The 12,326-nt window shown below is 39.1% G+C and overlaps 1 protein-coding gene across 2 annotated transcripts in view; it reads left to right on the forward strand.

Moving 5' to 3' along the window:
* The window catches only part of LOC139697550 (phospholipid-transporting ATPase VD), a 293,007-nt gene that overhangs the window by 250,299 nt on the left and 30,382 nt on the right, over window positions 1-12,326 (forward strand). For both annotated transcript variants that reach the window (XM_071596301.1, XM_071596302.1), the window contains exons 3-4: window positions 9,911-10,115; window positions 11,028-11,220. In XM_071596301.1, the coding sequence (XP_071452402.1) occupies window positions 9,911-10,115; window positions 11,028-11,220 (398 nt within the window). The remainder of the gene's footprint in view (window positions 1-9,910; window positions 10,116-11,027; window positions 11,221-12,326) is intronic.

Below are 12,326 nucleotides of genomic sequence, written 5' to 3' on the forward strand. Positions count from 1 at the left end.
TCAATGCAAATATTTATAAGACCGACCAACCGATGGTGGCCACTGCCAAGAGGATGCTAGCCCTCTTCGTCTCCCGGGGGGTCCATTCCGGTGGCCGCGTTAGCCGGAAGCAGAGCCGCAAAGCTTGGGACGAGGGCAGCTCCCGGAACCCCTCTTTGATGCAGAATCTCCGTTAACCTGGCCAATTGGGTGGCCATCTCGTTTATTTTCGTGTTCAAATCTGGTTCACTGGATGCCATCGTGGCCGTTGATTCCAAGGATGATTCTAGTATATGCTGAGACTCCTCTAGCGTGACTTGTGTTTCGAATAGATCTTCCGATCTGGGATCCGCTTGCGAACTCGTTACTGGCATGGGGTGCTGCTGCTGGTCCTGGGCTTCCCAGACCGAAGTGGCTTTGCGACTCTTCTCTCTGCCTGAGTATTTTTGCTGTGAAGGCACCCGTCGGTTTTTGGCGCTGAGTGATCCGAGTCTTCGGAGCATTAAAAATCCAATCATAACTTCGAAAAGGGTTAAACAAACGGTGCGATCAGGATTTGTGATCAATTACTCGTAAGTGCTTTTGATCGAGTAAGGTGGTCGTTTTCGATTTGGAGACAAGTGGGTCGTATTGTTTGTTGATCATTTTTGATCATTTGTTAGAGTAGGCAGTTTATTGTATTTTAGTGTCGTCACTTGTCGTAATCGAATTTATTGTGAAAAGCGGACGGTCATTGTGAATGTTGCACTGTGTCGGAAAGACGGTTCCATGGAGCTGGAATTTATTTTGAGAAATTCGTGAGAGAAAGGGTGGTGATGCATTTGGTGATGTCATTAAGCTGCTACAGACTAGCGTTGAGTGTATTAAAGTTTTATAGCTCATCCGAAAGGATACGTTCCTGGAAACATTTTCCACGTTATATATAAGTATGCCCTCCCCGGACTACAACCTATATACATATATATATATATATATATATATATATATATATATACATATATATATGTTTATATATACATATATATATGTTTATATATACATATATATATATATGTGTGTATATATATATATATATATATATATATATGTATGTATGTGTGTGTGTGTGTGTGTGTACATATGTTTCTATACCCTCCCCGGACTACAACTTTGACGTGGTGGAAGGGCTTGTGCGTTCCGATGACCCGTAGAGCTGTGCTGGCGGGAGTAATAATTATTGCTCCTGGTAGGATCACCCATGCCAGATAGGTCGAAGGTTAGGAGCCAGACGAAAGGTAGTCCACGCAGCGTCTGTTCCTCAGTGAGGCGGCTGCAATGGCGTCTGACCTCAGTGGGGCTGCCAGTAAGTGATGGTGTCACGTTAAAAACACTATTGAGGAAGGCAACGGGAAACCACCTCAATTATCATTCCCAAGATTAAAATGATGGACTATACAGATATTTTGAGTCCTGGCAACTACGGGGCTCGGCCCAATCGGCCGTGTGTCGTGCCCGGCAGCGGGGGAGGCAAGGCTTCCGCGGTCGTCATCCCACGAAACCCTTGCAAGGGAAAACCAGCAGCAGCAGGACAGAAGACGCAGGAGAAGAAGACCAAATTAGTTAGAATAGGATATAAGAATGCAAAAATATTTTTTAGTCATCATTTAACAATAGGCGGATAAACGTTTTGCGGAATGGGGAAGATCATGGCGTTTGGTTAATTAAGGTTGTTTCATGGTATGTTGATTTCAAACCGGGTGCTATACAAGTCATGTGGAGCTTCGTGGTCGTGGGTAGATAATATACTCGCTGATTAGTTGAGATGCTCGGTAATTGCTGCGATTCATGTCGAGGAAGCGTCGTATTTCCTCTCAAAGTGGCCGTAATTTTATGCTCTCGGAAATGCAAATGATACCGATTGTCAAGTGCCAGTTTCCCCATTCGGGCGGTTGGCTAAAAGATTTCCTTCCGCTAGAAACTGTGGAAACGGTTCAAGAATGACTTGAAACTTGCTGGCATGGAATGTTTCACACGCCTTTCTACCACTGCATCGCCTTGCCCTCGATTCTCACGTCGTCGCGGGGCGGGGATGGCCTTGTCCTTGCTCCTGCCGCCACCCACCCGATCCTTTTGTTTTCCAACTTATGCTGGCAGGGTCCCTCGCCTTCCCCCTCCAGCCAAGCTCGCCTCGCCTTCAAGCTGTCTTCGGCCGGCGTTGGCTCCAGTTCGGTGTTCTCGCATGGAGTGTGGCAGTGAAATTAGTCGTTCATTTTGAACTTCAAATTAAACCACTTGGCTTTTCCACGCCAGAAACTGTTTAATTAGTCGTTCATTGTTAGTACTGAACGCCGATGGGTTTATTGAAGTAAATGAGGCAGTTTTCATTCAAGGTTTTAGCTCAATACGATGTTGAAGTTTTTTTTTTGTCCTCCGCTGACGGTGGCCGTGGACGAATTGCGATTCAGGCGTGATTTGTGGTTCGATTGAAACGTAATGGGTTGTAAAAACGGCGATTTTACGCGGGTTATCCGGTGGAAAAATCCATTTTTTCGGTTAATCTTAATCTCGTCTCGGGATTAGAATGGACAAGTGTGCGTTTCGGTTTTGTTTGAGTCAATAGCTCAACTCGAATTACTCTCATAAGTTCACCTGGGAAGATCGCGGGAGAATAGTTTTTAATACATTTCTTACTCTCCCATTAGTAGTAGTCTGCCGGCTCTGGATCCAACGCTACCTACGTGAAAAACATATTGTACACAGGTTAATTCAAATGAAAAATTCGTGATATTTGTTCCATTTTTTTCAATTTAAAGTACCTTTCCCGTATTATTTATTATTGGGGCAGAAAACGTAACGATACACCTAAGGTGGAAGTAATTACTTTAATAAAATGCTTTGTTGCATAAATGCAAGCAATAGTTATAGAATATTTTGGTTTTGAATTAACTGAAACAGGATTAAAAAAATGTAACCCTTGCTTTCAAGTTAAAGGTTATAAGTGCGCAAAATCACGATCATTCTAAACGATATTCTCCGTAACTTAGGAAGCGCTGTCTTTACATAATTTACTCATAACTGTTATATAAGAGTCAGATATCATAGTTTCGCTTAACATTAGAAAAATGGGCATTTTTTTTATCGAGTTAATTGCTTTAAAGCAGATCCTGCTGTAGGTATGCGATTCTCCGTTGGTAGTCTTGATGCCAACAAGCACTCGTTCATGTCTTATGCAACAGCGTTGTCTGAACCTTTCACTTTGGAAATAGAAAACTCCCTTCATCGTTACTCCACCTGTGAGTTTTTGTATTAATGTTTACTTCCCGGGATCGCTGTTAACGAACGCGAAGTATCACAGACATTTTTTTCACGATCCGGCCCAGGAAAGGCTCCGAAGTCTTTGTGCCTGGAGCCTCTAGACAGGGAAATTTAGCAGTTTCCTTGGAATGGCATTTGGCGGTTTTAGAGCTATTCGTGCGTAAATGCATGAAATTCACGTAGTTCGCCAAAATGCAACAGCTCAATATGCATAGATGGGTAGTTGTTTTCTTTTTAGTCGTAGAAATCAAGAAGTAATTAGGTTTCCACGTCTTATTTGTGTCAAATCGGTTTTTGCATCTGTTGAAATTCTCCGTGAAGGCCATCACATTGACTCTCAAAATAAAGAACAAATAGATGCTTTCCGGAGGTTAAAAAATGGTAGTGCGAATGAAATGCTTCAAATTTGTATGTTGTGGCGGTCAACAAAGAATTTTGTCATGTATCATTAATAAAATTGGAATGTAGTTTTTACTTTTACCTTATCGTCTAAAAGATATCCAGGTTTTGTGCTTGATAGGCAATGGATCACTAAAATCGTTCACTTTGTTCGCCATGTGCATATATTTTATATTAGGGATACTAATCAATTCTGTTTTGTCTGGGAATTTGTTTCCACTCAGTATTTAATTATTAGTTTACATTTGGAAGCTGTTCGCATAAGTGCAAAAATTTAGACGGCATTTTATATTCGTGACTGTTTATCCGTCGTTGTGGTAATCGTGCTGTATTTATTCGAACAGGGTTTGTGTACTCTTTGTTGCCAATCATGCGTGTGTTTTTCTATGAAAATTCCAAGGACCCGACACAAGTTTCTAACCGTGCCTTCTTAGATCACGGAACGCATGTGGCTTTTTTTTCATTCCCATAGCCACGATCCTCATATTTTTGCGTAACGAAGTTGTGGCAGTAGCGACGTTTATGAAATGACGAACGTCGACGGTATTCTCAGCGCAGGTGTCACTCACTGCCAAGCGTACGGGGAAATCCCTTGATAGGGCACTTCGTATGTCTGCGTTGTCTTTTAGGAGAATCGGGTTGCGGAGCTCTGTGAAGGAGACGGTATCACACATACGTATGACATCATTTTTTTCAATGCCTTGCTGCTACGCGGGAAGTTCTTCCGGCAGGGTATGGTAGCCCATTTGCGGAATGACTGTCGTGTACCGACGCAGTTTTTTTCCGGGACGAAATGGTAAAGAGGATGAAAGTGCCGAAGAGTTTTCAATTAATGTGAATTCTCAGTTCATTTATGTAAATTTAACTTCGGTCAAGCAGTTCGCTTATAACGAGGGGTGGATTTGAGGTAAAGGGTATGTTCCAAAAATTGGTAGATTCAGGCGTTAGCCACTAAGAGTTTGTGCCTCAGGGACAGGCAGTCCTCGGGACGTGAAAGTCCTCGAAAGGCTACGGAAAAGAGTGCAACGGGTCAGGAAGATCTTTGCCAACTGTAGGCTGCACCACGATAACGTGCTGCCCCACACCACCTTCCTCCTGATCGAGTACCTGGCCAAGCACAAGGTGGCAACGCTGCCTCAGCCGCCTTATTGGGCCGAGCTTCTTTTAGTCCCCAAAAGTAAAAAAGAGACAGAAAGGAAATCATTTTTTGAAATCGCTTCCAGAAACACCTTCCAGGGAATGTACCGCGACTAGTTGAGGCCCTGAAATCGGCGTGTCAATGCACTAGGGTGCTTTTTGAGGAATGCAGTAATTTGTGCTTTGATCTGTTGTACATTTTTTCCCGAATTTATTGTACTTATTTTTGGGAAAGTCCATTTAACAGTCGGCTGGTACGTGAATTTTTCTACCAGTCGTTATTACTTTAACCCTGTGTGGGAATTTATTTAATTGGGTGCCCTTACAACTCCAATTCTCAAGCGTGATCTTGAGTTCGATCGTAGTCCAAACTCTTGGAAATAGGTGAGACACGTCACTCGTATTATGCATACTGGATTCACTGAATCGGAGGGCATAAACTTTTCCCGCTGCGACGATTGATTTCGAGTTAACCCTCCTGGAGTCCATTCAGGTTGAGGGTAGAGTTTATCAGCCCGTTCGGTTCCGACCCGCGTGGTTCGTCTCTAGCAGCAACCTGTTGTGGTGTTTTTATGTTTTTCAAATTGACTTAATACGCTTTTGATCATAAGGACCTGCATTATAATTAAATATCTGAATATTTTAAACTATCATACATACTTAATCCAGCATCACTCTATCCCTCGGTTTATTACCTCAGTCCCTCGGGTATATTTAGGAAGACACCTGTTGCATATAAAGAGTCTATTATATGCGCGCGGTTTTTCCTCCATAGACTCAGATAATCCTCAGTTATTATGTCAGTCTCCAGAATAAAATTGTATCTCTCAGAATATTCGATCCAGTTTCCCCATGTACTTAAAATTTCTCTTGGAAACCTTCCCTCTTCCTTTGCCACGGGTATCAGTTCTTCGCTTGCTTTCCTTTCCATTCCGGTCATTGACGTGTGTACACTCCGCCATCCGGCACCATTGTTGTGTTCGCTTTTGTTATTTGCGATGTATTTTTTTAGAACTTAGAGAGTGATTCTGTCGGGGTGAGGCACCTAGCGAAATGCATCACGGAATTATATCATCTGAGAAATGGTTTACTTTTCTAATGAGCCTTAGGCTCAACGATCTTTCCGGAGATGGAAGGCGTATCTGTCACGTATTTGTGGATCATGAATCTTTGGGCTTCTATTGACACCTTTCTTGGATGCAGTAAATAATCTTTTAAAGCCCAAGTCACCCGCTCGATGAAATGAAAAAAAATAATAACAGCCTATGGTTGTAAATTCTTGGGGGTGAATTCTGGAGTCGGCATTAGGCGTAATTCATTTTCTCATTTCCATCGGTGTCTCAAATTCCTGAATGCCAAGTTGAGAACAAACTGAATATATTCATTTACAGGCCATGAACCATGAGCAGGCTTTGTTCATAGTTCTTAAGGAATGATCTATGCCGTTTCTCGGATGATAATTTTTTAAATTGTGTATGTTTTGAAGGAATGATTGTATGTCCGCAGCCCATAGGAATCAGCTATTTAGAAGTGATGAAGTGTATGGTAAATCCTAACACATTACCAATGGGCAAAAGTTAATCTTTGTGTGCTCCTATGTGAAAGCAAAAGAAGAACTTGTCTTAATTTTGAGAACGCTGCCAAGTAGTAACTTGGAATTTTTAGCAAGGAAAAGTAAGACTTAGAACAGAATTTTCCTCAAGACTTACACATTTACACGAATTCCACGCGTACCTTCTATTTGCTTTCCCAGAAGGTTCCAGATAAACTATGCTTAATCGTTATTCCCTGCGCCAGTGCAATTACAGCGGTACTAAGGGCGTACTTCTCCCCTTTAGAGAATGATATTGGTTAAGACGTGTTGGTGGACGGAGGGGAATATACCTGATCAAGTTGTTTTTATAATCTTCGGTTTTTTAAAGTCTATTTTGGTCCACCTCTCTGTTTGATTTCTTAATTTTTGACGCGATTCAGAAACAACTTAATACTGTAAGTAGAACTGCTCGAAAACAGAGAAGGAAAATTTTCCAATTATATGACTTTCATTGGATTTGTTTCTACTGGTGGTATCTTACGAGGAACTAATGTGCCTAGCGGTTAATCCGCTTAGCGACAATTGTCTTTTTTTATTTCGGATATTTACTATACGATCATCGCGTGTATATTATCTTTTACCGCATCTGCTTCCTTTGACAAGAGGTCAGGCTGGATGACCTCATGTTATTCTCTGGAGTTTATTGCAGTGTTTCTACGTTCTGTTTTCGTGGATTGGCTTTACGCTTCTTCTTCCTAGGCTAATTAACTTAAATGGATTTTTTCGATCAGAGTGGCTGATATCAGGCGGAGTAATTTTTTTCTAGTGAAATCAGTCATTTATTAACTTAATGAAGAAAGAGTCCCACCAAATGAAATTGGAGAAAATTATTAAAGGATTAGGCTTTCGAGTATTAAGTTATGTATTTTCAAGGCGTTCTACTGCAGTCCTACGTGGAAACATCTATGGATTTTATGTTTTCTCTTCGTTACGTTTCGAAAGAACTCTACCCTTTTACCCTCCCCTTCCCTTTCACTCGTTTTATTGGTTTCCTCTGCTATTTTATAGGCTTGAAATGAAAAAGTTGACACGTTTTCTTTGTACTCTGGTAGCTCCATGTTTCCCGACATTTGAGGGTTTTTTGTGGAGCGTGCACGTAATGAAAATACGAGAAGATGATTCCCACGCGGGTTAGCCAATCCATTACTCAAGAAACGTCGAGGTTTTTTGCAATTGCGGAATATGAACGTTCCGCAATAATCACTTCGTAGCTTGTACAGGCTTATCTATTACGCTTCATAAAAATAATTATTTTCTTAACTTCGTTGCAAACGATTATTACGCGATGTTTCCTTTTGTCCTAGAAGGAATCATTTCACCGCAGCATTGAAATGGATTTGAAATTTGAATACCGCTTCTGTGCAGCGATATAAATGATAAAGTCAAAGCATAACTGATAAATAGTAAATTCCATGAGGCTGTCATGGCCATATTTTGTAAGCGGTTTAGCTGTGCTGAGCTTGTTTTCAATTGCTGTGGCTATTTTTTCGAGTTGGTATTAGAATAAATTACCTACGAAAATTTAATGTCTAAATTCTGTGAATGCACGACCGCTTTTTCGCTCACATTATTTCCTGCCGAACTTAAGTAGTTAATGCAATGCTGGCACGAATGACACGAATTGACTCTCTAGGGTCGATCATAAATTCAGTTGAATCCCTGATGGATGGATGTTGCTTGGTTTAGCCCTTGGTAATTCAACTTAAGCAGTATTTAAAGTTATTGCAGTACAAATAAGACTCCAAAGACATTGTTTATTCTGCCACGGACCCAGTCGTGCCGTAGCACGGTATTTCATATCAATTCTACATTCACAGAGAAGGAATTAATAAAATCGTGATGTATTCTTCCCCCTTCATGAACCTCGTCTACATCTGGTGCTGTATATCGACACCCTCCATTTTAAATCCACCGGCATCCGACGTCTGTAGCATTTCTGTGTCCTTTTCCTTTGAAAATGTGCAAGGAATGGTTTATTTTACTAGTGTGTGCGCAATTTTACTATTTAATTCGCGTTGTTGTTTTTCATTTGTTGCAAATCATCGCGATTCTTCGTTGTGCCAAGTGCTGTCCAATTGTGCAAGTTCAGATGTTTTAATTCATGTTCAGGGAATTTTGCTTTCTATTATAACACAGGTGTATTCTGAATGGGAAAAATTTGAATTGATATGTCATGAATTTGAGCCTGGTAAATAATTAAGTAGCATCTAATTCTTGCATTGGACGTTAGAACTAGAATCTATAATATTTAATTAAGACTGTGGAGACCTAGCATACGTCATTGATCAACTTGACTATCATATTTTGGTTTGATGGGTTTAATGGAATCCACTGATTATTTCATCACTACTATTAAGATGCGTCCATGGAAATTATAATTGTTTTCAGATGATATATTCATGATAAAAATATGCTCTTTTTTGCCCTTTTCATTCTTACATCCTATCATTTCTTCTATTCTTTCTTCAATTGAAAAAATAAATCGTCACAGAAAAATCAAGTAGGCAATTATTCAATAAGTTTTTCAAAATATTTGGTGGCTATGTATTTAATAAACAATAGCAATTTATTTTTTCTGCCTTAATGGACTCAAATTGTTTGAAACGTAAAACTAGTTTATCTCATTATCCATTTTGGATATTTCAGCTTTAATAAGGGAATTTGTTTACCTCCTGTTTCTATTATTTTATTTTCAAGGCAAACTTAGTGAAAAAATCCTTTGGCATTTTTTTTACCCATACCTTTTATTGCCTTAATGGTTTTTTTCTGTGCACTAAATTGGGGACCTGCATGAAATTGTGTGAGATTACATTTTTTTCGTGTATGTATCTGAGAGTACTTCCTTTATTCCTTAGCAGTATTGATAAGTCCTTAAAAAAGCATCTGGATATCAATTTTGTGTTTTGGTGAGAATTTTTCTTTACACGTCAATAGCAATGGACTCATTTCTTTTAGCAAAGGGTTTGTCATTACCTCAATTTTAGTCTCAAGTGTCATGAAGTTCTTATTAGCACCATTTTTATTAAATGGTTTGTGTTCTAAAAATCTTTGTGAAGATGTAAGAGGATTTGCAGTTATAGAAATTGAATGAAAGCCTTGAAAATGCTTCATATTATTATTAGTGGAACGTTAGCATGGGGGAAATGTAAACTTGCTGAATTTGTCAATGACTACTAACATCAATGCAACCCAGATTAGGTGGCTTCAAAATTGTGCTAGTATGCTATTTCTTAATACGTGAAATAGTCCATGAGAGCTAATTTTTTTTGCGAATTGCTATCCCCTTTCCCTTTAGGTGTTTGACAATCTTGTGTCATCCATCCCTCTTCCTATGTACCATTGCAAGCAGCATCGTTAGAAAAGTCACCGCTGTGTTGTCAGCATTAAAATGATGTCATTCTCTTACAAATGCTCTTTAATGATAATTATTAACTTCTAGAGATAATTTTCAAATATGACTGCTTATCCAAAGTTATTAAATCAATGAAAACTTCCACTCTTTTACAGTGAGCAGCAACAGTACAAACGGGTGCTTTGGAAAGATGTGAGAGTTGGGGACCTGGTCCATCTTTCCAATAATGAAATGGTCCCCGCGGACATCCTTTTGCTTCGGTCCAGTGATCCACATGGTGTCTGTTTTCTTGACACTTGCAACCTGGATGGTGAGACAAACCTTAAACAGAGGCTGGTTGCCCGTGGATTTGTGGAAAAGGTGCGTTTCAGCCATTGAATCAATAGAAACTAGTGTAAAAGGGGCCAATGATCTGGATGGAAGGTCTTCTATCATTACATATTGCTTTAATTTTATGAATCATGGCTCCTATATCTTATTTCTTTATCATACTTTTTTTCATTCATGTCCAATAGGATGTACAACTCTTGCACATGAACCTGCGGTCATGCCATTATGCAAGGAGCATAATTGTTGTATTAGAATTTTTTTGTATATATTATTATAATTAATAAAACATACATGTGCAGAAAGACATATCAGGTGGCACACCAGTCCCAAGTATTATAGTCAAACTTGCCTTGGAATAAAATAAGGACATATCATGACATGAATCAATATCACAAAAAATAATTAATGAAATCAGTCAGTAAAAACAATACATTTAAAGGAAACTTCTAAACACCAATCTCAAACACAAAAGAAGATAATCTTGATCTCATTAACTTAAGTTTTCCAATCAACAAGAAAAAAAAATAAAAAAAATTAAGCTTTTACATACAATTTTATGCAATACATCAATCAAATTATTGCATACATTGTTTTCATCTTTTCTTAAAAGTATTCACCCTGTTAGGAAAAGCTTCAGCCTGTTTTTATGAACCTGTTATGCAGTTTTTTGATTACTTATTAAAATTTCACTTAATCTCAATCATTTTTACCTGGAATATTTCGATGTGACTGTGCTTGTCTTGTGGATATGTTATGCATGAGGATTTGCTGTGGAAATGCCCACTGTTCCAGTTTAATCAAATTGAGCAATACCTTTGTTCTATATGTTGGTATGGCATTCATAGGAATAAGAAACAGTTTTTTCATTCTGGTGTGGTTAACTGAAAATTTTTTCCATTGTACCCTTTTTTCTCATTAATTCTATCCATTTTTCCATTACAGCAAGATTGTTTCCAACCAGATAAGTTCCAGAGTGTTGTTGAGGTGGATGGACCTACAACGCGTATATACCGCTTCCATGGTGAAATAGTCCACCCTTCTGGAGAACGCGTCTCTGTTGCAACAGAGAACTTACTGCTTCGGGAGTGTCGTCTCAAGAACACTGATTTCATTGAGGGCATTGTAGTTTATGCTGGTAAGGTTTTTGTGGTCTCTTTTAATTAACAATGATGATAATGATCTCCCTTTCAACCTATCAATGGAGTTTATATCATAACCATGTTAGCCAAATACTGGATATCTTCATCCAATTGTTTTCTTTAATGCATGGTAAATTATGAATGAATTATAGGTGAGAACAAAGGAGACAAAATTATTATGTGGAACTTAAATGAGGACATTCTTATTCTTATGTCTGATCTGAGGCAAATTTTCACATTTATCAAATGCTCCAGTGTCTCATTTAAACTAATTAAATTGTACAAATGAATCTTGATATTGTCAAAATGATGCGGAACATAATTTTCCATGCACCCTTTGTGAAAATTAATCAGGTATGATTATACGCAAGTCTTGCCCTACAATTCATTAGTGATGAAGGAAATTTGGTCATTTTTATGTCGGATTTTATCTTGAGATCAGGTCTAATTACTGGCATGCAATACCAGTTTGTGTGATGTCAAGCCGCAATTGTCAAGGATAGTCTGGCCCCCTTTCATTCTTAAGATGATGATGCCGCAGCAATGTTGAAAATGTATTATTAGCTCCATCATACTATGGTAAGAGAGATCATGTTAATAAAATTTGAGAGATTAAGTGTAGAACAGATAGATTTAAGAAGTCTTTTTCTCATAAATCTGATCAGAATAACGTTGTCTGGAAGTGTTAGGAAAGGTGTTTTTGGTCAAGGGTAGTCTGGTGTGTAATCACCCACTTCCACACACCCTTGCAGTGGCTTTAAGGGTACTATTAAATGAATAAATAAAGTTTGAGCAACCTGTTATGCTCTTGATGCCAGTGTACAGGGTGCAGCGGTTATCTCCGGACAAATTACAATTTGAATATCCCGCCATATCATAGTTCTACTGGAGGTCGCGATTGCGTTCTTGAAAGCTGTAGGGATCTAGTAAACAGTTATTATCTCAAAATGGCCGAGATGTACGTACAACTGTGGAGTGCAATCAAAGAGCTGCCATTATCGAAAGTGTCCATGCTGGGCGTTTGCCCAGTGAAATAATTCGATTCTTCGGTTACTCCAGATCAACTGTTTACGATATTGTGGCCAAGTGTAATGCTTCAGAG

This window comes from Hetaerina americana, unplaced genomic scaffold (genome assembly GCF_022747635.1).
Source record: "Hetaerina americana unplaced genomic scaffold, ioHetAmer1.1.p SCAF_8, whole genome shotgun sequence".
Classification (NCBI taxonomy): Eukaryota; Metazoa; Arthropoda; class Insecta; order Odonata; family Calopterygidae; genus Hetaerina; species Hetaerina americana.